The 27,025-nt window shown below is 28.8% G+C and overlaps 1 protein-coding gene across 6 annotated transcripts in view; it reads left to right on the top strand.

The window, feature by feature from the left end:
• Positions 1-27,025, top strand: part of Scgdelta (sarcoglycan delta) — a 178,520-nt gene that overhangs the window by 127,544 nt on the left and 23,951 nt on the right. For all 6 annotated transcript variants that reach the window (XM_035083924.1, XM_035083926.1, XM_035083923.1 and 3 more), the window contains one exon: positions 1,944-1,999. In XM_035083924.1, coding sequence (XP_034939815.1) covers positions 1,944-1,999 — 56 coding nt within the window. The remainder of the gene's footprint in view (positions 1-1,943; positions 2,000-27,025) is intronic.

The raw sequence follows: 27,025 nt of genomic DNA, 5'->3' as shown, positions 1-27,025 counted from the left end.
ATAATAAAAATATTCAGATAACTTTACAATGTTATTTATTTTATCTCTTTACTATGAAATATAATCAAAAGTTATTTAACAATGCATATTAAACTATTTTCGTATTTCAAAAAATTACTTTATAATAAAAAAAAAAAGAACAAAATATCATTGAAATTTTAAACAATGAACTATTGATCTGTGGCTCTCTAAAAGTCATGCAATTATTAGAATTCTTTTTCACTTTCCTGACCTCCAAAGGGATTTTTAATTCAACTAAAAAAGTTTCCAGGTCATCTTTCACTTATCTTCTACTCATGTCAAGTCATACAACTTTATAGTTTCTAACAGTTCTAAAATTTCAGGGCATATCGGAAGTTCAATATCTGCCTACAAATAGACAAATTTATCAAAAACTACTAATTCCCTTTAAAATAAATAACGTAATAAATCAGACGAAAATACTAAATAACATCAAGCATAAAAAATGAAATCTCCAATACTATTCCATATAATTAATATCACTCGTCTGAATGAAATTATTTTAATAATTCTCCAAGCTTCCTATCATATTAATTATCAGAATTACCACCTCTACAACGGAAATACAAACATAATAAATATACTCACCTTCATTTGAAAAAGCCATAAATATACAATAAATCACTAATAAATAACTCTCAATTTTATTTATCATCATTGAAAGCTTTACAATTATAATATAAATTACCTCAATAATAAAAAAAACATTTTTATTTAATATTTAGAGAATTTTCTTCGACACCTGAGGCAACAGAAAATAACATATCTCGAGTGTATGGAGCTTTGTGTAAAGTCCCTTTCTGAATGAAAGCTATGAAAAATACACAACAGTCATATGGAAACGTTGGCAATCTTGGCAGCCTTTGCTGATATGCAGTCGACCGGACTGGCTGAGTTGTTTATTCCACTGCTTCGTTTCGTGCGGTACGAAGTAGATATGGAACGTGAGTACTCAGACATAAATAATGTGCGGGAATCAAAGGGCAACATTATTAATTAATTATTATTATTAGACAGAGGTTGAATTTTTAATCCTCTATTGAATGTTTATAACATTCAATTGTATGATTATTAATGATCAAATTTCGCTTGTGGAGGAAATTCTCATTGCGGTGTTGTTAATTGAAATAGGAAAGCGTACTAGGAGTTAATAATTCTAGCAATGGTGCATTGAAACAATACTACTTGTTGTAAAGCCTGCTGTATGGATTTATAGTAAGATATAATATTTGTACAATTAACGAGGTGAGCTTTGAATAAAATTCATGATCCATTATGGACTGTTATCAATCATGGAATCATATTCCACATTTATTACGATCATAATGATAATAGAAAATTTATACCTGTTTGTGTAATAGTATTCGATTTCATCTGTATCGTTGCATCTGTGATTAATTCATCTGTTAAAAGTTTAACAATAAATTGCAAAAAAATAATACAACAATGATGTTTTAAGTTGAATTTATCTGTGGCATCAAAAATGGATAAAAAATAATAAATTGCTATTTATTTTATTTATAAACAATTGTTTATAACAGAGATTGTGAGAGATTTTTTATTTGTTTATTTTCTTTTATGATTATTTGTTTAACTGGAAAATTGTTTAGTTTTTTATGATATTATTAGGTTAACCACCGTGTTTATTAATGTCACTTTAAAATGACGTCATTTCTTGCATCCTGTCTTTTACTGTTGCCACAAAGTAGTTGCAATAAACTATTGATTTTATTAAGCAGAACAAGATGATTTCTTTTTTTAAATTATTTATAAAAATTATCTTCGGATTATTTATTAACTTGTTTATTCCAATCGTCGACAATGAAATATTAAAGCTTATTAATTAAAATATAACAAATATTAATTATATTTATTTAATTCATATTTTAAAATTAATTAGAGTGATAATTTTTTTGTTGCAGACTGGAAATAACTACAGATCATCAGAAACATCACCATACAGTGAATATAAGTTGAGGTATGTTATGACTTAATTAATGCATCAATTCCGTTCGTTATTCTTCTAATTTATGGGAATAAAATTGTAATTCAAAATTTATTTTAAATGAATTTTATGCTAAACAAATTGAGTGCGATCAAATTCTAGTTGAAAGTATCAATGGACATAAATTTTATACAATTGACAATTTATTCTCGTAAATTAAGAGAAGAGTTGCTTGCAATGAATCACCATTTTGTATGTTCACTGTATTTCCGAATACTAAATTTACAAAGAGAATTAGTCGGATTTGAAAACCTGCCAGGTCAGAAAGAGAGAGAGAGAAAGAGAGGGAGTTTGTAGTAGAAAGTGTTTAAAGAAAATGAAACCTTGTCACGCTTTTAAATTTTGCTTGTCTTAAACAAAAAATCGTCACGAATATTACTATAATAAATAATTATCATTTCAAGATGGAATTGATTTTCTTTGCATTAATATCGATTGATTATAATTTCATTTATGATATGTAAATTAAAGTTTTATTTTATTTAATAAATTTGAAATATATTAAAAATGAGTTCACATTTTCTTTCAACATTATTCATCCTAATAAATATTATTATATAAATTCTAATAACTTTTGGTGAATAATCATCAGTAATTCGTCGACTGATTTTCGTGCCTATCTCAAATGTAATTACATAAAACGAAGAACTAGTGAACAGATTATCTCCAACACCACCTGTGATTCCCAGGTACCAGTAGTCACGAATTTCTATGTCTCAATTCTTCTAAGCATTATAGAATTTATCTCTTTATCGGCAGATTCCATTTATCTGTCACATAAAAAATTATCAATTTTATATTCCAAATTCTAAAATTATTTTATCTTCAATCTAAAAATATTTATAAACATTTCCCAAATTTTTTTTTCACATAATTCTAAGAAAAAAAAAATAAAAACAAACAACACTATTTTTTATTCAACAATAAATTTTGACAGCTTTAATATTTCTGGTTAAATACGACTTCTAATTTGGAGCATTTAGTATCTAAAATTTGCTTTCATTAGGCAGCTTCCCTAGTCTTTTGACATTTCCTACATGGCTCACATCCAAATTATGTTGATTCACTGCACTCGTGTAATGGCTGCTGAGTATTATGCGAGAATATTTAAATCCACGATGAAGCTTGAAATCAAAAGGTCTTCAAAAATATTCTAGTGATTTTTAAAGAGCCAGATCCTGCTTAAAATTATTGAATTTAAATAAATTACACTCACACATACTTTTCAACATTTTTGTCAACATCATTCATTTGTTATGAATTGTAATTTTTAATTTCTATAATGATACTCTGAGAGAAATAAAATAGTGGGATTTATGATCATAAGCTAATTTTTCATTTTAACTTTCATAGTAGAATTTATTTTATTACTATAAATAATTAAAAAAACGTGTTAATTTTTCATTTAAGATGTTAAATGAAAAATTAACACATGATAATAAATCTAATTATTTTATTTTTTTCATTGTGAATGAAAAAATATTTAAAAAGGAAATAACATTATTAGCATGAAGAAATCTGATTATTCTGATAGTATTTATGTAATTAGGAACTTAATAAAAATAACTCAAACTAAATAATAAGGTATTTAGTTAATTTGGCATGACGTGTCTGCTAATAGTTCAATTAGTGGTGTCGCTTTCGGACCCTCCACCTTTCTCAGTAGGTAGAATTAACTACGGATGATTATACACCCTGCGTTTATGCCACTGAAACACGCGCCCAACGCACTGAGTCATTATTACAACACCACACTAAACGTTATTTTGGTATCTAAATACATTTTGATAAAATACGTTTAATTATTTTGCAACTATTCCAACTGAGAGATCAGTTAATTGGTAGACTGAACTTACAAACAGCCAGCAAAAGCTATTAGTATATTATTAAATAGAATAATTGTTTGAGTATCCATTGGGAAGTAATAAAAATAATCAATCGATATGAAATTATAATTTAATTATTCATTTTATTGGTAATATTATCTGATACAGGAAATATTAAATACCTACCACTTAACAGCTTTTTTTGGCCCACATTTTTTATTGGTAGCTATACTGATGAGGCCGAGGGCCTTTGGATTATTCTACCTCTGCTGAGAGATAATTTTAGAGGGAAAGGATAAATAAATGATTATTTTACATTGGATATTATTTTATTAATTTATTTATATCTTCTTAATTATGCTACAACATTGTTATCGGTGAAAAAATATTTATTTAAAAAAAAAAGTGATGATACATAGAAATGATTCTACATGATAAAGATAAAATGACTTTAAAATCAATTTATATTCATTATTTAATGTTTAAGAAGCAATACAATTTATAATATATTTATTTGAATGAGTATTTTAAATGGATAATCTCCATACCTGTACTTGGCTGATCTTGTCTTTCCAAAGAGTCACAGCAGAATGATTGAGAAAGGTGGATCAGATTCAGGAAGGGAAATTCTGTGGGGTGGATCCAAAAGTGTCAGTTCTTCTTTAATAGATTTGATTTGTTAAATTGAGGAAAGTGGGAAATTAGCTAAATATTGAAGAGTAGGGAAGAAATGTCTCAGGTAGCAGAGGGTTCAAGAAGTAATTGAGTGTCAAGGAATTTTCAAGGGATTGGAAAATACTGAGAACTGTCTAGGGATGTATTGAACTGGTAAAACTTTTATAGTGTGATAAAAGATTGATTTTATTTATGATCGATGTTGTTTTGTCTTTTAGACCAAAAATAACTGCCTTGAATTTTCTTTATCTAGTTTCTATGCATAATTTTATTTGCTTTAGGTTGGATGACATTGGGATTGGAGTAATAAAATTAGAGTAAAAAGAATGTACAAGAAGGATTTATGAGCTAGTTGGAGTTATTTAGTATCTAAGCAAATATGATTCATACAATTTTACCAACCTTTTTTTTACCTGGATCCATAAGTATCAATACGGTTCTTCAGCTGAAGTAGGCAAAATAAAGACTTATGCAGGTCTCACACTTTTTCTTCCTGGTCTAACCCAGTTTTCGCCATTTTTGTCCTTGATTTTAATAATCTCTTTTCAATCTGAACAAAAAACAGGTAATTAACCATGTTACAATGAAATAAAAGTCTAATTGACTTGACAAAATGGCACTTTCTACAAAAGAGCTTCGTAGATTCAACTTTGTTGACTCCAAGAGCTCTTTACAGCTTTCATGGAACTAATGAAAGAGACTTCAAGCCCACATGTAGATGTCATAAATCAGACCTGAACAAAATTAACTCAAATACTTCATAAAAATTTCCTTTGTTTATACTCTTCGACATCTCTGCAGGGTTAGATAAATACACTTTTTTGGAGCAAAGAGAGAGTCAGTGATAAAACAATTAAACATAAACTCCTGAACAGCATTGTGGTCACTCACTCTTACAATAGCTATGGATTTACTTGAAAAGCACTCTGAGCAACAAGAACTAGCTTTGGCCAATGCTGTTCTCAAAGATAGTTTTATTGTTCTGATCCAAAGTTATCAGATAACTCAAAAGTTGTTCAGCTTTGCTATATATATAATTATATCTCTCTCAAGTTTTCCTTGGAATCAAATAGTGTCCAGCTTTTTTGGAGCAGGAACAAGTGCCCTTTGTCTTTTTCGAAGTAGAAAAAAGAGTTTATACAAAATCCTTCATGGATCTAGAGTTTGTGCTACTTCCTCTTGTAGCAAAAACACAAGAACTACTTGAAATAAAATGAACAAAAGTTGCTTATCCTTGTTTGAAAATTATGTTTCTAATTTAAGCTCTCAAATTATATCGTTCTAAATGCATTACAAATTTAAATAAGGTTCTAAAGTACCTTGTAACCATGGTAGCTTTGATTTAGTCAGCTATGAATAATCAATTTTTATCAACTCTTAATAAAGATCTAATAAAATAAATTCTATTTAGTACAATAAGACAATTTTTTGAACTCTTTATTACTTTTCAAAAAATCGCACACTATAATTGAATGGTACAATAAAAATGGAATTAAATGTTGCGTTAGTACAATATGAATTCGGATTAAGAATGAAAAATCATTGTTTTAAACGTGGATTCGCTTGCATATAAGTGAAAAAAACGAGCGACACGTATGAGGAAATAAATCGAAGGGTTGGACAAGAGCTAGAACGGTGAATGAAAAGTTTTCTAGCGTCGAATGAAAATGAACGAGTTACGTGGGCGAGAGTAACATGAGATTTGTTGTACACGAGGGTTCGCAAACTTTAACGTGCAATGAATTCATTTCAGTAAATGAAAATACGAAATTTTTATGTAACTCTTACATTTTTATTTTAAAAACATTTGATTATAATAGATAAGATGATGAAATATTTCCTTCTAGTTTCACTGAAAATGTAATTCAATTATCTTTATTCATGTTTATGAAATAATTTTTAAAAAACTCATAAAGTCATTTGCAAATTTCAAATTCTCATTCAGTTAATCTCTAATTTTATTCCAAGTACTTTTAACTCATTTTCGAATGATTCCTTCTTGTTTTAAAAATAAAACATTGTTATTTTTGTTATAAAAAATTTTTTAAATTCCAATAACTATTTAAATAGAATTTGAAAGGTGGGTTAATCATTTTTCCTCACTAAAATCGAAATATTCAGTTTATTAAACTACCAATTTAATAGTAAATGCATTTATCGTGGTCAATATAATTTAACTGAGTCAGTAGATATTTTTATTTTTACCATTTTTACGAAATAAAATTGAAATTACTGACCGAAAAATAAAAGCGACTTTATGAAAATAAGTCGAGTAACAAGAAACGGTTCTTTAAGCATATACTTCAACTTTTCTTCTCTATTCTCCATTCTTCATTCTTTGCACGACTCAAGCTCGTTGACTAAATAAACTAAATGATATCTCTGACCTATGTTATTACAACACTAAATTTTAGTTTTAAAAATAAATGACTGGCAAAGCTTATACTGTAGAATTCTAGTCTTTACACTCTCTATTTCATTATATTTCACCAACGAAAATGAAAAATATTTGATATTTAAATATTAAAATTTATTCATTAAACACAAATCCACCTGAATGAAGTAATAATTTTGGAAGTCAAGAAAATATTTAGGCTGTTAAAATATTTCATTTAAAAACTTCAATTAAAATTTTTGATTATAATAAAAGTTTGTTTTCATTTAATACTTCTTTTCTATGCATGAATAATATTACCATTACGAAAGTGATTTAATAATAAATTATTTATGCTTCAATTTTTTGCTAAACTTATCCAATCAATGGTTACTAAAACTAAGACACTCCAGAATTAGCAACAAAATGGATCTGGAAAATTTAGTTATTCAAAGTTATTTATTGCTCTCTATTCTTCTTCCAGTATCACATGAACACACACAGCATCACTCATCACTGGTCTGATTGTAGTTTCCTGGTATCCTCTTGCCCATACAACCAATCAGGATGATACTTTGTAATCAAATAAAAAGCCATTAAAAAGTTTGATTTTGAAGCCAAGAATATTTTTCTAATTTTAACGTACAAAAAAATTACTGATAGGTCTAGATATTGGGTTATATTATTATTCAGCATGATCTCCAACATGTTCATGTATCATTTGATGATAATTATGAACCTGTAAAAATTTGTCAATTAATTATCTTCATCTTCATCAACAAATCATTTATTCTCAAACATCTCAGTTATAGTTCTGAAGAAAAACAAATTAATTTAGTTTGCATTAGTATTATTATCATCACTCACTTCAAGACTGTAATTTTTTCCTAGTCAGTTCCAGTTCTCTAGATAATCTTGATCCATTTTTATACCAATTCATAGCAATTAAGTATAACTCATTTAGTTTAAAAAGACTGTAATTGAATTAGTAATAAAGTTAACGCCACAGCAGGTGAAAAAAGTACCATTTAAATTGTCCAAACGTATTCCATAATAACTATATAGTGTATGACAACTTTTTTTATTTGCTGATTGGATCTGGAAAAAATAGTATTAAATTATATTTCCATTGATAAATGGTTTACGTTGAAATAATCAGTATAGAAATATGAAAATCGACGAGATAGAGAATATATATTCACTGATATCAATACTGAACATACCAAATTCACATAAATAATGGTTATTACGTATGACGGGTTGACCGACGATGACGAGATTGCATTACCACCTTGTTGATGTCCAGCCAACTCATGTTTTCCCGTTCATTTTACGTGTTACCGTAACGACCTGCTGTCAAATAACATCTATATTAATTTAATTTCACATTTTTCAATCCATTCTACAGAAACTCAATTAATTTTCGTTTGATCAACTGTTTTATTTAGAACAACGTCAAATATGAAATAAAATATATATTTTTTAAGCTAGAAAAAAGAATCTTTGCTAATTTTTGGATCCAATGAAAGCTAACAGAGAAACCCGTATTGAAAAATTGGTTCCCCGACGTTCCCTTCGTGGGACTGTGGAGAACATTTGGGGAACAAAATTTTTTTTTTTCTTTATTGCGGCATTACTTGGTTTTCTGTTGATAACTCAGGATCTATGGGGCCTATAGAGAAAATAAGGATATCTATGGATTCGTGAGAACGGGATCTTTCGATTGCAGTAGTTAAAATTATAATATTAATGATAATTAATGCTAAAATTAAAGAAATGTCCCATTTTACCCCATTTTAGGGGTGAAGTAATGGATTTTTTAAATGTTTGACCCGATTCCGCATTTCTACGCATTGAGACGAAGAGAATGAGTGGTCAAACTTGAAAATCGGAGCACTTTGATTTTTCACCCCTAAAAAATGGCAAGTGGTACCCCTTTCCATTTTTTTTGGCCAAAAAAAAAAAGTTCTCCAATTTTGATGATTGAGGGCTCATTCTCTTCGTCTTGATGTGTAGAAATGCGGAATCCGGGCACCGCCCAGAAAAACTCACTTTAACACCCTTAAACAGGGGTAAAACTAAATACAAAATACGAATGATCCTCCCCTTGACTTTAAACCCCTATAACTCATGAACGGGCAGACCAATAACTGTTTTTAGGGACGTTTTTGAAACCTAAGAATCTGAGCTATCTACCAATATCGATAGATTTATTAGAAAAAATTTCTTTCACCCTTAAAATCGCTAAAATATAAAAAAAAGTCATATTTTTTTGGGAGTTTGCCAACTGTTTTGGCATTTTTAAGGGTGAAATAAATTTTTTACACATTTTTTATGGATATGTATCGTTAGCTGAGATTCTGAAGTTTCCAAAAACCTCTAAAAAATCATCATGGATGAATTGTATAAGAGTTACAGAGGTCCAAAGTCGAAGCAAGGGTCAAAAATCATCTCTTCTTTGGCTTTGGACCTCTGTAACTCTTATCCAAGTTGTCTAGTAATGATTTTTTAGAGGTTTTTGGAAACTTCAGAATGTCAGCTAACGATACATATCCATAAAAAATGTGTAAAAAATTTATTTCACCCTTAAAATTGCCAAAATAGTTGGCAAAGTCCCAAAAAAATGTGACTTTTTTTTATATTTTAGTGATTTTAAGGGTGAAAGAAATTTTTTCTAATAAATCTATCGATATTGGTAGATAGCTCAGATTCTTAGGTTTCAAAAACGTCCCTAAAAACAGTTATTCGTCTGCCCGTTCATGAATTATAGGGGTTTAAAGTCAAGGGGAGGATCATTCGTATTTTGTATTTAGTTTTACCCCTGTTTAAGGGTGTTAAAGTGAGTTTTTCTGGGCGGTGCCCGGATTCCGCATTTCTACACATCAAGACGAAGAGAATGAGCCCTCAATCATCAAAATTGGAGAACTTTTTTTTTTTTTGGCCAAAAAAAATGGAAAGGGGTACCACTTGCCATTTTTTAGGGGTGAAAAATCAAAGTGCTCCGATTTTCAAGTTTGACCACTCATTCTCTTCGTCTCAATGCGTAGAAATGCGGAATCGGGTCAAACATTTAAAAAATCCATTACTTCACCCCTAAAATGGGGTAAAATGGGACATTTCTTTAATTTTAGCATTAATTATCATTAATATTATAATTTTAACTACTGCAATCGAAAGATCCCGTTCTCACGAATCCATAGATATCCTTATTTTCTCTATAGGCCCCATAGATCCTGAATTATCAGCAAAAAACCAAGTGATGCCGCAACAAAGAAAAAATATTTCAACAATCGTCCAAATGTTAATCAACATCTCATCATCAATCTCCAGTTTCTAAACAACTTATGAGAAACTAAAAAAATCATTTAATAATCTTTCTGTTTATTTTTCGTTCAAATATTATCCGATTTTTACTGAGAATCAATAAAATAATATCTCTCATGTAAAAACTGGATAAAAGTTTAAAACAACCTTCACGGAGTTCTCTAAATAGTTTTCAAACAATACAACTTTGAGGTAACTGTTTCTAAATTCGAGCAAATGACTTGAAGTTGTACAAAAAAATATTTGTGAGTTAACTGGTGAGATTCAGACATAAGTTCTTGGAAGCTATACTTGGAGAAAACACTCTAAGATACTTGAATGAACTCACAAGTATCTTCCTTAAAGCTCAACTCAAAAAAAAGACTCCTTCACCACTTGATGAAATCTGTCGATAAATTGATTAACATTGGAAAAAGTTGTCAATTTTTAATTATAATAAAATAATAAAAACAAATATAAAAGATCCAAGATATGTCATAGACTGAGTTTATTGTGGAAGACATGGTGATATTAAATCTGTTATTTAGAAGTTGCTATAAAATACAAGGATTTTATGAAAACAATCTCTCTGTTTTCCTGTATTTCCTCATCGTAATCCAATATTTTAGCTTAACTTTTTCATTATGTAAATTCAAAGCAACCTTCAACGTTCAAATTTATGTATATTTTATTTATACTGTAAACATAATTCGACTAGTACAATGACTTTGTCATACTTTTACTGATGTAACGTTGGTTAAAATATTATTTTGATAGTATTTAAAAGTGAACTTTAATTCAATTGGAATTCTACACTACAAAAACCCATTTATTCCACTATCTTTCTTCACCTCATCTGTATCATGACAGATATTGGTGAATTTAATTTCCACCTTCCACTGAAGAGCAAGTACTGGAACATAAGATGCTGGAGCAATACTAGGTCATAAGAGATATGAAAATAAAACTGCTAGAACCATGTGTCGCGTGATTACAATTCCAATGCAAATCAAATGAATCATAAGTCCGGAAGGGTTCATCTTTATTCCAGACCTATCTTTTGCTCTTTCTTCCTTTCTTCAACTCTGAAAAACTCGTAGCTTTATCTTCCAATATATTCTTCACACTTTTCCCTTCCATTACACGCTATTTTTATTCCATTATTTTTTCTCACTTTATTCATAGACTTTTTATCATGTCTTGTTTGATTTAATATTTCCATTATCAATTAATAAAGAAGGATGCTCATTCGTTACATCAATAACACTCTGATAGAGAATGACAAATAGTTGACATGTAAATAAAAGATATATACAGTTGTGAACGATTCAAACACAATAAATGCGAATATCATTTGTCTTTGACGGCGATAGATGAAGATCTATCGGGGAAAATAATTTTTTTCAGCTGAATGTCAAGCAAGTAGGTGTGTCACGCGTTAACATCCAATTTTTACTGCACGTTTATCTTTTCCTTTATTCTTATCTATTCCATGGAAATTTTCTCACTACGATTGGCATTTTCTCCTGACAGTTTGATTTTTTTTCCTTTTTTTTTTGTAAAAGACTCGAATAGTGCGACTGAAAATTGATTCTGACGGAAATTTCTATTTTATTTCAAGAATATAAACGATCCTGTCTCCACAATGACGGCCGTATTATCGAGACAATAAATCTAATAATTTTTCTCACATGTTTTTAAGTCTTCATCGTACTTTGTTTGCTTTCTGAAATATTTTTTATCGTCAAATTATTTATTTTTTTAAGAAAAAAAAACAGTGCACTTCTTAATATTACTAAAAATTAATATTCAATAATGAATTTATAAATACACTGTGACAATTTTCTTTTGGAGAATTTATTTTTTTTTTAATTATTTAAAATATTATAAACATTTATTCGAAGTGATTTAAATTTATTGACTTAACTAATAAAAAAAATTCATGAAAAATAAGGGGAAGATAAGGTTGAGTAAAACACAAAGAAGATTTAAATTAACTAATATATTAATAAATGTTCTCTTTCTCTATGTTACTTAAATTAATACAATACATAAATTAATATTATAATAAATAAATATATGGAGTAAAAATGACAATAATAACAATGAAATTTCAATTCTTATAATAATATCGTAAGCCCTGGATTTTAAAGCTTACTAAAATTTAATCTTAACTCCATTCTTAAACTATTTGAAAAATATTTTGATATTATTTATATACAAAATCTGTCAACTTTGTAGAATAAAATTTGATTTATTTTATCTTTCAACTCGTTTGAAATTTATCAAAAAATGCAATAAATATTCCATAAATCTTTTGAAAAAAAAAATATTCAATCTTCTTGCTTGAATTATTAGAAACATAACTTGAAAAAATAATTGTGCTGAATTTAAGAAATAAATGTCAAATTGAAAATAAAATTCATACTTGATCCAGTAATCCATACTTGAATATTCTTGCTTTATAAAAAAATGACTGCAAAGTGCCAAAAAATAAAATATAATAAAAAATAAACTTTGTAAATAGTTAACAAAAAAAAAAATAGTTAAGAACTTTTTTGATTGAAAGCTGTTAGCTTTTCATGTGGCTTTTATATAACTTTTAAGAATCCGTATAAACGTTGGTCAAACTTCAACCAATGTTTCAATCTTCCAACTTTTTCTCCAGCTATTCATAAATTTTTCAAATAATTCACAGTAAAGTGTTTAAATTTCCAACTAAAGCATTTCATGTAACGAAATCATTTTCAGCCATTTTTCATTTGATTTTTATGTGACTTGAAATTCACATGTAGGAATAAAATAAAATATTATACAATAATAATTTAATCATTTTTATAAATACAATTAAAAAGCTGATCTAATCTACAAAAATTTAAATAAATAAAATAACTATTAACTAATCTAAGATTTTTTTTCTCTCTTTAAATACACGATTTAAACATAAAATCCTTTTTTTATATTTACAACTGTTAAGTGCTTACTATATGCTAGAATTGTTGCGAACAATAATAAAATTAAGGAGAAAAAAGGATTAGCTGCATGAAGAAGGAATTAACATTTAAAATTATGCTTAAGATACTTTTTTGCATTTTAATTTTTTCCAAATAATTGAATAATAATTTTCCTGCTAATTACAATTTGTCAGCACTCTCATAGAGTTTATCACTCTATCAAATGACGAAACACCAAGAAAATTAATCCAATAAAGAAGCATTAAAATAAAAATTACATATATAAATAATTTTTTTTCATACATTTTATTTACATATTGTAGTTAATTCAATTATTCTATTAATTATGCAGCATGTATCGCTATCGATTTTATATAAAATTTATATAACCTCAACTTTCCATTATTGAATGATAATAATACAAAGCAATCGACCTGAAAATAACTTTGTGAAGTTTCAATATGCCTTGACATTCTGGAATGTAAAAAAAGGACTTTCTGATAGTCGTCTGTCTATCCATCTGTCAGTTGACCTGTCCGCATGTCGAATAAGTCAACCGAGTGAGTGTTTATTCGAGAGAAAAACTGCTGTGTTGAAATAAAAAAAAAGCTCGAAAAATTCCCTATCTGTTGATTTCTGATGTAAAGTGTGAAGCTATCACATTGATGCAATTATAGCTAATGAAGAGTTCAATTACAAATAAATTTATTACTTCTCGAAATTCATTTAAGTCATTCTTCCTATCGTTTTGTAAATGGAACTCTAACTTATGTATAACACACAAACGCTTACAAGAGTCTACATTATTATCCTCCAAGCGCAATGCAGTCAGCTCAGCTACACACAGACACTCGACAATGTACTTTAAATATAACACTTCTCCTTTACCTTGTTCTATCCTTTTGTCTGGACTTTACGTGAATATAAACTATTGCTACAAAGATACAGCGTACTTTACTGCTTGACAAGCGCAGCTCAGAAGCCATAGTTTCATGGCACAGTACCACAGAAACATCTAAAGATAACCTATGAACTTATTTCTTGCATAAAATGTACCAAATGTTCTATCTAGACCCATGGTCTCTTAGCCACAGGACTTATCATTTCAAATACTACTGCCATTATGAAAAATGTGACATTACTGTCTTCATTATATCTTACTTTATATTTCGATTTTATATTTCATCATAATACATTCGAGTTCTTTATGTTAAAATGCTCAAGAAAGATACTTTATTGTAATTACTCTGGTAGATATTGTATTTTATACTTTTAATGAAAATATTGTAAGTAGTTATTCATCTCAGGATTGACAGGAGTGACAGTTATTTTTCAAAAACCATCTGTTAATTACGATAATCAAAGAATATCTTGTTAGTACTTGAATTGGTACTTAAAAGTTGAAGTTCTTTTGGAGAGAAGAGGATTTTCAGATGCAACTAAAAAAAAATTACAGAAAATTCTCATCAAGTTATATTAGTAAATTTACAATCCCTAATTAGTCATTCAAAGGATTACACGATCTAAAAAGAGTGTGATACTCTATATTATCTCTGTGATATTGATATTCATTTCCAGAGTGATATGAAAACATTGATGGAAATGAGTCTCTTCTAGAGACTTTTGATGATGGGCAAAACTGATCTTGATGTACAAAAAACCATCAAGAATTTTGTTTTATGTTTTACTAGCAGGTGAAAGTCAAATAATTCAGGTATTTTTTTATGATATAATAGAATAAAACAAAGTCGATAAAAAGATAATGACTTTTCAAGTTTTCCAATATGATCATAAAGTGCATCCAACAACTCTACACACACTTATGTACGTAAATCGATTGTTATGTAAATGCAATGACATTAAAAAAAGGAAAAGGAAGAAATAAACAATAAAATGGAAAACAAATAAAAAAACTTACAAGGAAGTTTCTAAAGAGATTTAAACCGTGAAGAAACAGAGACTCCAACAAACTGGATACTAGTTGGGCGCACGCGAGATGTGTCACAACGTGCTGAAAAGCGTGATGCAGAAATAAGGAGAAATAAAAATCCTAGAAAACGAAGAAGAAAGTGCTAGCTTATCTTGTACTCGTCTCAGCTCTATATCCGTCGCACGTGGTCCTTGGTAACTCAAGTATTTCTATTGAGTATTCCACCTCTAACAAATATATATACCAGGTGAAAGCCTGAGGCACATAAAAAAATTATTTGATGTAATTTTCATGTTTACTCACATGTGATTCTGTTTTTCTGATACTCAGTTTTCTACATGAATTATTTGCATAAATGAGGAGTTTAATTAACTCGTATGGCTTTAGTTAATTTGATTAAATTAATACATTGTTGATTCAATCTATATTTACAGTATCACCTCAATACTTGCTTAGATATTCAATCCCTTTAACTGCAGTTATCAGTTATGTTATTTAAGATTGTAATATATGCTATGATTTTCAACAGACATTCAAGTACTATTTCGCTAGCATCAAGTTTGAATTGAAACTTAGTTATCAATTTACTAGATCATTATGGTCCAGTCATGATGATGATGATGATGATTCCAGGTCAAGACTATTTTATGTGGCTTGAAGAAACAATTATATTTGATGCTCGTATGATGGAATTACTTTTAATAAAAAAGAAATTTTTCCTGAAACAAAAAAATCCGAAATTTACTTCATTGAAATAGTTCTGGAATCCAACAACGACCGAAAGGATTTTCTTTAGTAATTAATTCACCAGAAAACTTTCAAAAAAAAACGTTGTTGTTGCATCATGCTGCTGACAAGATTGTTCACAAGCTTCAATAGAGATCATCATTGCTAGCCTGACCTGGCAACCTTTTGTATGTCTATGATTCTAGTTATCATCATAAAAAAACAAAAGCTCCAAGATATTACCTAATATTGAAGTAATTCCCATTTATTCAAGTACTCAATTGGTAGAAATTTCCTATTTGTTCTTCAATATGCATAGACATCTAGAAAGAAAAAATATATTGTCAATAAAAAAACTCATTTCATGCATTTAAAGAAAATTTGAATTAAACAATACATGTCTTCCATTGGCTCTCTAGAAAAATGCAAAGAAGATAAAGAAAGAACACTTTGTGTATTGGAGCACGCAGGATCTATAAGCAACAAGAGAACACTACGTGTACCTTAGACTGAAGACACCACGAATACTATGGGTGATACGAGTGCAAAGCTATTAACATTTTTACGAGATCACGTATCCAAAGCCAGGTCGAGACGTTACGATTTGTCGAGAAAGATACAATGGATTAGCAACGACGACTGGTTGAGACTGCTGAGAGAGAAATGTATTACGTAATGTTCAGCACATTGTTAAAATTTCAATAGATACCTATCCATCGTTAAAGCTGTGTTTTATTGTTAAAACAGGTATATTTCAGGCTATAAATTAGAATGCATTGGTTGTATATAATATTCAAATAGAAGTCAGTATCATTAAATCAAGTGATTGATCTCTTCTCTTCATGGAGCAGATTATTCAAGCTATGTTTAATATATTCTTGACATGGCGTTGAAAATATAAATTTTATTAATTGTTTAAATGAATTGAATTAAACTTTTTAATCTAGAGGTCAGTCGAAGGTAACTCATCTTATTGACATTTGGTAAATTTTGATGAATAATAGAAACATTTGAAATGTCATAAAAATTCTTTTAAAATGTTCCATCATTTGTAAATGTTGAAAGAGATTTCAAAGTTTATATAAATAAAATGTGACATCAACAATCAGTCTATAAATACAAATTAAATTTATAATTATAGTTGATCATCAAACTCAAGATAAGAATGTCCATGTCTGTTAGTTGGAACGATTTCTATCATGTCTTCAGGAACTTTTTTTCTAAATTTTCTCTATAACAATAAAACTTTCTTTTTGTTACTGCTGCAGCACTTGTTTCAAGCCAAAACACATTTCACTTCCCTTACAGCTACAGATTCAATTTGTTACACCTTCAGATCTTCCCTGTAGTCACAACCCAAATCAAGACTCCTTCAAGAGCACACTTCTCATCTAATTCAGCATTAGAATACTTTCTTTCTATTTAAATAATCAATCATTCCAGTAATAATATTTTTATCTCTTCTATTGTGCTTTTGCTATTATAAGTATGTTTCTAAAAGTCTGTTAGCATAAAAGGTCACAGTGAAACTTTTAAATTCTCCAGAGAATGTCAAGTCAGAACGTATCGCATTTCTTATTCCCAGGGGTGGTTCCAGTACTGAGATGACGAGAAAGCGAATAAAGAAATAAAGTTTCTCGTGAGCTATACTGATAGGGTGCAAGACACCGCAACCAAGTATGTCAGACTCTCACCTTCAAGGGTTCTTCATACCATAGCTATATAAGTTTGCGACTTTCTAAGTAAAATAACTTGAAAATCTGCAGCTTTGAAAGTGAGCTTGGAATAAATCATGTTGCTGAAGACAATAGAAGATATTTAATGAAATACATTTCTATTTTAGTCTGTGAATCCATTACTTGAATTCCAATCAGTGTATTAAAGTTGTTTTATCACTTTATGTAAATATCTGAAATAAAAATAGTCATGATAAGGTAAATAGAAGAAATCATAACAGTATATCATTTTATATTGATCTTTCAATTACCTACTCCAGCTACCTACAGCTCGTTTGATGCCCTTTACATTGTTGGCCTCCAAGTTTATTTTTCTTTCTCTTTCTTTTTTTGTCTTGATTTTATTCTTCTGTACGTGAACTCGTAATTAGGAAACATCGCGTGTAAAAATAAAAATTTGTTAACTCTTTAGAACGTTAATGGATACACCAACGTTGGTTGAATGCTTTTTAGCTTTTCCTTTACAGCAAATGTTTTTTTGTGTTGGTCTTTGAATCTTTACACTGTGACTTTCTTTCTGTATTCATTTGACAAACAATAGTTTGAAAAAACAACAAGAAAATTATAACATAACTAAATTTACAACACACAAAAATATTTTATTAACTCTCAAGTTCATGATGACATTCACACAAAAATAGTCATAACGTTAAATAATAAATTTTTGTGCTATTATTTTTATTTAGGATTTATCATAAATGAACACCACATTATCTAAATAGAGTATGAATAAAAAAGCTCGTTGGTTTTATTTCAAAGACTATAAATGTATATTAAGTAATTTTGATACTTCAACATGATTTTATTAATGCTTTACTCTTCATCGATGAAGAATTCAATTTATTTTGAACTAAAAAAAAGAAAATGTACGTTAAAAAGAAAAAACAAAAAATGAGCATAAAAGATTGCAAGAAAGTATAAAGAGATTCTTTGGTGTTTTTGTGAAAGCTGTCTAAGCCAACCGGTTACTAGAAGCCACTTAACCTCAGGGCTTTTTTCGAAACGTATTTTTATTAAATAAATACCTGAACTCGTCTTTACCATCATCATAAGTTTTATGATACTGTATAAAAAGAAAGGAAATCAATCAATTCCAGCAGTGAAATTTTTATTCCAACATTGGTTTGATCTAAAAGTTAATGATATTTAGTTAATTAATTTACCACAGTGTATTACACATGAGAAGCAAGTAAATTATGTTACCTTTATTATTTTTTTTATTGATACTTTCCTATTACAAATGATAAAGCTTTCATACTTTCACTTTAAAAAGTACAACAGCAAAAGTATATGAACAAACGATTCCATGATGATAGACATGGTAGGTAGTTTGAATTACAATGCGGACGTTTTAATATTTAGTCAAAAGATTAAAAATGTTTTACAAGAATGTTATTAAATAAGAACAAAGTAATCAACTATAATTTTTTGTAATCCTTGGGCTCTTTGTTTCATCCACATCAACTTCATAATTATAATTATTCTTTGTACAATCGTACACATTGCTACCATTGGTATAACTTCCATATTTAGAATTTTTTGTATTTATATCTAAAAAAGAGCTTTCTCTCTTTTCAGTCTGAAAAAAGAAACATTTCCTTTGTCACAATTTTTTATAAATATGTTTTTTTTTTTTTTTTTATTCTTGCAGCTATAATAACTATATAAAAACACGACTAGTGTGTATTTCTAACATTAGATTTGTACAAAAAAATTTGTGACTCTGTGTAAGACAAAAATTGGCAAAATTTATTTTAATGGGAATTTTTCATTTGTAGGTAGAAATTTACTTGGATTATAAACTACTTTAATTATTTTTATTCAGTTATTAGATTGACTTTGGAAAAAATATTGGAAATATTTTAGTGAATGTATTTAATTACCTCTTCTTCATGACTTGCTTCATTATTTGGAAAAAAAATTAAATAAAATAAGAAAAGAATTCGTCAATAGAAATTTCAAGTAAGCATTGTAACAATACTAATATTATAGCAATAAGTTATTTCATTCAGAAGTTATTAAAGCTCAAAGGTTCAAAGAATGCTTTTCTTTTTTTATTTTTTTGAACATTAAAAAGTTTTAATAAATCTTTTGAAAAACCTATTTTTGACAAAAAGAAGAAGTTGAGAATATTTTATTTATATTTTTACAAAAAAACTTTTATTACACTTCAAATAAAATACCAAAATGACGTGATGTTAATTAAAATGTAAATTTTTTATAAAAATAAAATATAAATAATTCAAAAAAATGGAAGATAAAATTTTAAATATTGATAATGACTTAAAATTCATGATTAATATTATCAGTCTCAATATTTCCAATCATTTCTTCAATATTCCAATAAATATAACGAGCATCAATAATTCTGAAAAGTGCTGCAAAAAGATCCCAAGAGACATTTGATCTTAAAGCAAGCTATTATTATAGTTCACGAGAATATTGCTAGAATTTATCTGATTTAACAAGATTCTATAATGGTGAATCACAAAGCAGAAGATAGTATCGAAGAACAAGTGAGTAAAAACAGAGAAAGAGAACGAGAGAATGAAGGGAAGAAAAAAAGAAGGATAAGTTTCAATGAGTAAAAAGACAAAGAGAAGAGAAAATTGAGCAATTGTGAGAAAACTGTTTGACCGGAAGTAATATCGTATCTTTTTATTTAAAAAGAAGTTACTCAACCACTAGGAAGTCACAGTAGCTTTAAAATATATTTCCACGTCAATTCACATTGAGGAAGTTAACTGTTTTTTCCTTTTCTCTCTTCCTCAATGCTGAGGATTCCTCCACGTACATTGTCACAATTTTCATTGTATTGTATTCTAAAAGTTTGTAATGAATCGGTTTGCCAGAAATTCGACGTTAAGCGAACCGTTTCTCTGTTATATGACTTTTGATTTTATTCATTCATTCAAGATCTTCTTCCTAGAAAAATTAAAACAAAAAGTTATTCTTTGAAGAGTAATAATTCTTCAAGATGTTGTCTTTATTATTAGAAGAAAAAATAAAAATTATAAATAAAGTGTAACTCACCATAAATATTATTTTATTAACTTCTCATTCGGAATTGATTGTAATGGGGTTGATTTTTGGAATTTTAATTTGTTATAAACAAAAAAAATTATAAGATGATTTATTGAAAGCATTTGTCCTTTTAAACCTTGCTCTTGATTCTCCAATGATTGATCCATGATGAAGAATAGGATACTCTTAATAAGTAGGTGCTATGAAAAAGATAAAATTCAATGAATTATCGATTCTCCAGTATCAATTTTCAACTTTGTGTCTGTTCTTACCTTTTTCATTTTTTTTTTTTTCCACCACCGTCTTATTGTTAAGTTCGATGCTTGGTTTCCCGAAAAGTTTTCTTGGCGAGAATATTAGTTCGTCGTGCCAGCTTGCAAGTCCATGTTAGTGAAGGTGGTGAAGATTGAAACGTCGTATCATTTCTGAGAGTTTCTTCAGGGCGTAACTGAAGAAAATAAAAAGGTAAAGAATATTTTGCGATTCTCCTGGGGAATTTATGATAATATTTCCGTCACAAAAGTAGTTTTTGTTCAATTATTTCATTTTTTTTTTTCCATCTCATCCCTACTTATCACTTTTAAATTTACAGCATTTTTTACTGACACGCTATTATTATTAATTCATACTTGAATGAATGCAATATCAATTTTTATTGATTTTTTTTTTGTTTTGTTCATGAATGTTATGAGTTGACATTGTTTTTTTTTTTGCTAGCAAAATTTCTTAACTGGAACTTTAGAAAATTAAAATTACAAATTTTATTGAAGAATTTTTTGATGGAGAAATTTTTAAAATTCCTTGTGTCTATATCTTCCTATCATAATAAAAATGTAGATAAATTTACATACAAATATAGAAGCATATTTATACTTCAAAAAATAACAAAGAACTTCATATATTCTTTTTACTAAAGTTGAAAAATTTTCTGTTCGATCAAAGTTTCAGAATTTTTATAATTTTCGTAGCATTATTTTTCGAACTCTTCAAAACCATCAAAAGATGACAGTTATTTTTTTTTTTATCATCACTAACAAGTAATAAAGGTAGACTAGGTGATTAATATCCAGGCCTACTTATATTTTTTTAATAAAAAATCGGTTTGAGTGCACTTTGCGCCCTAACGAGAAACTTCCCATTCATTAAAATCCGTAATTTTTTCATCTTTTAATTATTTTTGTTTATAACAAATAATAAATATTTAATTGTTTAGAGTCATGTAAAGTCATTGACAACCATATTGTATTGATATTGATCTCTCAATCTTTTTGTTATAAAAAAAATGGCTGAACTGTTCAAACTCTAATGGGAAGTTAAAAAAAAATTAATTAAATAATAATATGTATCCATTGACTGTAATTTTATAATCAAATATTTACAGATGAAATAGTAACAAATGGAGTAATTAAATGAAGATAAACAGATAAGTTACAATTATGAATATAAAATAAAAAATTTGCATATACTATTACTGGAAAATAAGATTAAATCTGATTGTTGACGATCTCAAGTCACTTCTAAGCGTAAACGTGCTGCAATAATAACGAAATGAATGCAGAGAAATGATGAGAGAATACTGGCACGAAAGTGTCGACAGGAAACGTGGTCTAGGAGATGAGATATAGTACAGAAACAACAGGATGGCGTCAGTGACAAACAAAGTTTAGTTCGCTTCTCGCTCTACACTCTAGAGTTAACCCGTCATGTCGGTTTTACCCTCGACGCCATCACCTTACCCCATATATACCCTCCCTCTCTTCATCTTTCTTCTTCGCCCCTCGCTTATGTACTTTCAGTATCCTTGCTTTAACTCCGTAACCACACTCGACGCTCACTACGTGACATGAACCACGGTAACCTAATAACTTATTACGTCCCTTAACTCCTTGGCATAAAGCTATTTTCAGTATTCATTGTCATAACATATTCGACATCTATTTTTATCAGTATTGTTTTATGATTATTTCGTTGGATACTCCTGTGATAAAGTTGAACAGATGATCATGGAGATGAAGAAAAAGTCAACAGTTTTAGTTGAACAAGTTGTTGCTTTAAAATAAAAAAGATCTGTGCTGTTGACAAATAAAAGCATGTAATTTTTTAATCCACATTCATGCTAGGGACGAAATAAATGCTAGCATGGAGCTTGATGATCCTTTATCACTGGAAGACATTCTAGAGTAATGTTAAAACAATAAAGTTTCCAACTGTTTTGATATTTTTGGGTTGAAATGAGAGATCAATAGTCATATCAGCAGATGGCTTGTTCATCTTATCAGAAATTTTATTCCAGGAATAAAGTAGTGAAAATCACTTCAAAGTAGTTGATATTCTATCATTATTTGAATCAGTATCTACTGGTTATAATTGGAAACAATGATAAAGTTATAGTAAGGCATTCCAGGTACCAGCCTAAGGCTTCATCACAGAAAGGACCCTGATAAGGGTTGCTCAAACTATGAAAGCCTAGGGCACCAAAATGTTAAATCTGGCAATGACTGTAAGTCAGTACCCAGTGATGTTCATCAACTTATTCTTGGTAAATATTGAATAGGATCATTTATACACTTCAAGTTCATCTTAATAATTTTCGAGCAAGACTGGTCCAACTCTTGATGCCAACACTAGGCCAGTTTAACTTAGCAAATGGAGATCTAAAAATTTTGCTTGATAGTTCCAGGACTATCTTTCAATCTGTTACATCAAAACAACTTTTTTCTCAAGCTACAAAGCATTTATCACAGTTAATTATTATTCATAGATTTTTACAGTCAGTATTACAAGGTACTAGGCAGATTTTGTGGGTTAATTTATACCTCTTGCACTTTGGCTTTTAAGTTAGCCGAGATGCCCCTAACTTCTCTAATACGTTAATCCAGTAATGTGAACTAGATACTAGTGAGTGAAAGCAGGAAGCACGTCTCTACGTTTAGAAGATAAGATTTCACATAATTGTAATTGTAATCCAAGACTATAAACTTCAGAGGAATCTCTATCTTGTCCTACCCTACCATAGCTCAATCCCCCAGAATTTAACTCGTATTATTTATTTGAGAAACTAGTCAATTTTAAATCAACAAAAAAATTCCATTCACTTTATGTGAAAATATTAACATATTTTCATGATTGTTTAAAATAAATGTAAATTAATAATAACAGAGTTCTATATTTTGATTCACAAGGACATTTTATTCAATAACATTCAACAAGCTGCAATGGAAATGTGGAAATTCCCAATTTTTCAACCATGAGTTTACATTTTATATCGGAAAGAGACCAAGTCAATAATCACATTATGATAACAAAAAAAATATTATTTTTTATTTATACAAAATGAAAAATTAATGTGATTATTCGAATGATGGATTATTCATCTACAGAAAAAAAAATAACTTGGTAAGAATAATGGATTTTAAAAAAGGATTATTGGATCCGGAAAAAACAGAGATGATAAAACAGTCGAGATTTTACTAAGAACATTTCGTGTGCATTCAGCATCCATTCGTTTGTTTGGATTGTAAATTCCACCGAGTAACTTGATAATATGAACTCAAGCCACACAGTGATGGTTACAGTTTGACTTTGACTCTCTGTCTCACTAACTCTAGCTACGTTTATGTACAATATAACACACGTAAATTCGACATTTGCTTGAATTCTCCCAACAGACTGCTTATATGTTCATAGATTTGCGTTCCTATTTGTTGTCGTGTCTATAAATCTGTTTACGTCTCTGTGCTGTTCAACAGTAGGAGCCTAGAGTACAAATGTTTATACAATTGCCTACAGGTGTTCTCCCATTGAGAATTCACATGCATGTCTATGCATATTACTACTTAACATTCATGCTACTTCACTTATCGCTCTAATACTCATCTATTAATGTCAATAATTTTCATCCATTATGCTGAATAGATACTAGAATAACTATGATTATTGGCAAACTATCAATGCCTTCAAGAAATTATTATGTTTGTCCTACTAGGATAACTAACTCTAAAAATATGTCAAAAAGCAATACTTTTTAGATTGATAATTGTTTTAATTTCACCTAGAGATAATGAAAATAATCTCCTAATTGCTTTCAATTACTTACATTTTAGAGTGTCAACAAAAAATTAGATTAATTGGAAGCTTGACATAAAATCTCTAGTGACTTTGTTGAAATCTCTAATCAATACAAAACTAAATCTTATTGGCAGAGCCATTTTATCAAACTCATGACAAAATTTGTTTTTATTAATTTAAAACAAAACTAATTAAAGATTGTCTGACTAAAAAATTTTTATACTCCTTAAAAGTAATCAAAGATGTGTTAATAATTGTTTGAATAAAAATAAAAGTATCCATATTTCTAATTATTTAATGACATGAAAAATTATTTATCTTATTAATGATATTTCACAGTTTGTTAATAATAATTAAAATAACAATCTCCATTTTATTATCCTCTCTTGGCTATTAAGGTAATAATTGTGTTCATCATTTAGCAACTCTGCAACTGTAATTTAAAATCATTCTCTCAAATAAATGAATTAACAAACCAATTAGCGACAAAAAGAGAAACAAATTATTTCTAACTAATTTAAAAATTGAATAATCTAATATAAACTATCTTGGTGGCCCATAAGCTGATCTTTTAATCTTTCATAGTAGTTTTTAGAAAGGATTTTTTTTAATTGTACAGAAAATAAACCCAAGTTGGAGACATCAAAATCTCGAAGAAGTTTAATTAAATAATTAAAAAGATAATGAAAGATAAATAAAAGAATGAATTTAAAATAAGTTGAAATGAATTCTAGTTTTCCGTTGATTCCCTAGATATTTCTAGCTATTTCTAGTTACGTTTGAATCCAGAATTCTCTTCTGTCTCCGGCAGAAAAGGGAAACAGCACGAAAGAGATGAAGAGGTCGTTGGAGCACTATTCGAGTTAGTGGACAAGACCTGGCCACAACTCAGTGTGGAATCACATTACCGTCACCCTCATAGCGCGTTAGCCAACCGAATACTACGTGCATTGTACATTGGCCGTGGTGTAGTACTCTACGTTGTCGAGTGAACGAATAATCCGTTTATTCCAACTTCGCAACGAGCTCGCGTACCCGAGGCTAAAGAGAGACAACAAATAGTAGAGAACGGCTTTAAGCTTTAACCCCTTCTCCTATACCTGTTGGAAACGGCTCCAGGATACAAGGGATAAGGTGAGACTTGAGATGAGTTTCTACCCTTGTCAAACCATTTCCCACTGTGTCTTTCTACCCATTTTCATATACTTATTTAAAATTCGATTATTATTGCATGATTCAATTCAACACAACTAAATAATTATGTCATTTATTATGATAAAACAGAACTTTGTTTCAGTTTTGGATTCAATAATTTTCTAACAATGTAAAAGCAATTTTTATAATGGTATTGACATGTACTGATCAGATTATGTTAGTTGATGTAATCAGGAAACTTTTTTATTGAGGTTGACAAACTCATTTAGAACTGGTTGTTGATGAAGAAGAGTCGATATTTTTATTGAATAATAAAACAATATCTTATCATTAAATAAAAATCTTCGTATAAGATTTCAATAAGCTTCCCTAACAGCATAATCCTTATTTTGATGATGAACCTGTCCAAATCTGTCTTTAATATTGCATTAGATAATAAACCTTTGCATGATTTTAGCAAGACTTGAGCAAGATCATAATCAAAGCCAGAATAATGCTATTAGGATCAAGTCTACATGTCTGAAAATGTAAAGAAGATAATATTAGATTAGATAGATTTGTTCATCAAATCATTCAGAAAGAATAGCAAAACAAGTAGTATGATTTGAAAATCTGAAATGATTACAGTGAATCAACAATGTAATAGTTGGAAACTAGCTAGAAGTGTTGGTGACATCATGACTGCTCTTCAAATCAGTGTAACCAAGACTTCAGGCTGAAATTGAAGACTGCAAGTGAAGTGTTAGCATCAGAAGTAGACTGGAGTAACATCCATAAGTTTGTTTGATTGGGATTGTTGAATAAAACCTTGATGTATTTCAAATCTTCATAGTTTTAATAAGCTTGAATCTTGGTTAGTAATGTTTGTATTTTAAAAAAGAAATTCTTATTTATTTAGAACATTATTTAATCATAGTTTTCTTTCAATTTCTTTATAAATATACAAACATTAGGATAGAATTTTCGTACTTGAGAAAGTTAGCAAACCTAGCTATCAACTTAAATAGCTTTAGATTCAAAAACTTTTTCCATTAAATAATATTTTCCAGAATAATGATTAATAGATCTCTAGCATCACCACAATATTCGAATGAAAGACGTTTATTTTTCAAGCTATTTTAATTAAACTAATGAGTAAAAACAGTCAAATAAATGAATATAAAGATACCTTATAAAAGGATGTGAATGGAAAAATATGAAAAAGTATGATGCTGTTTCAATGGTGCAG

This window comes from Chelonus insularis, unplaced genomic scaffold (assembly GCF_013357705.1).
Source record: "Chelonus insularis isolate UGA/USDA-ARS -01 unplaced genomic scaffold, ASM1335770v1 contig_376_pilon, whole genome shotgun sequence".
NCBI classification, from domain to species: domain Eukaryota; kingdom Metazoa; phylum Arthropoda; class Insecta; order Hymenoptera; family Braconidae; genus Chelonus; species Chelonus insularis.
This window is presented reverse-complemented; position numbering and strand designations above follow the sequence as displayed.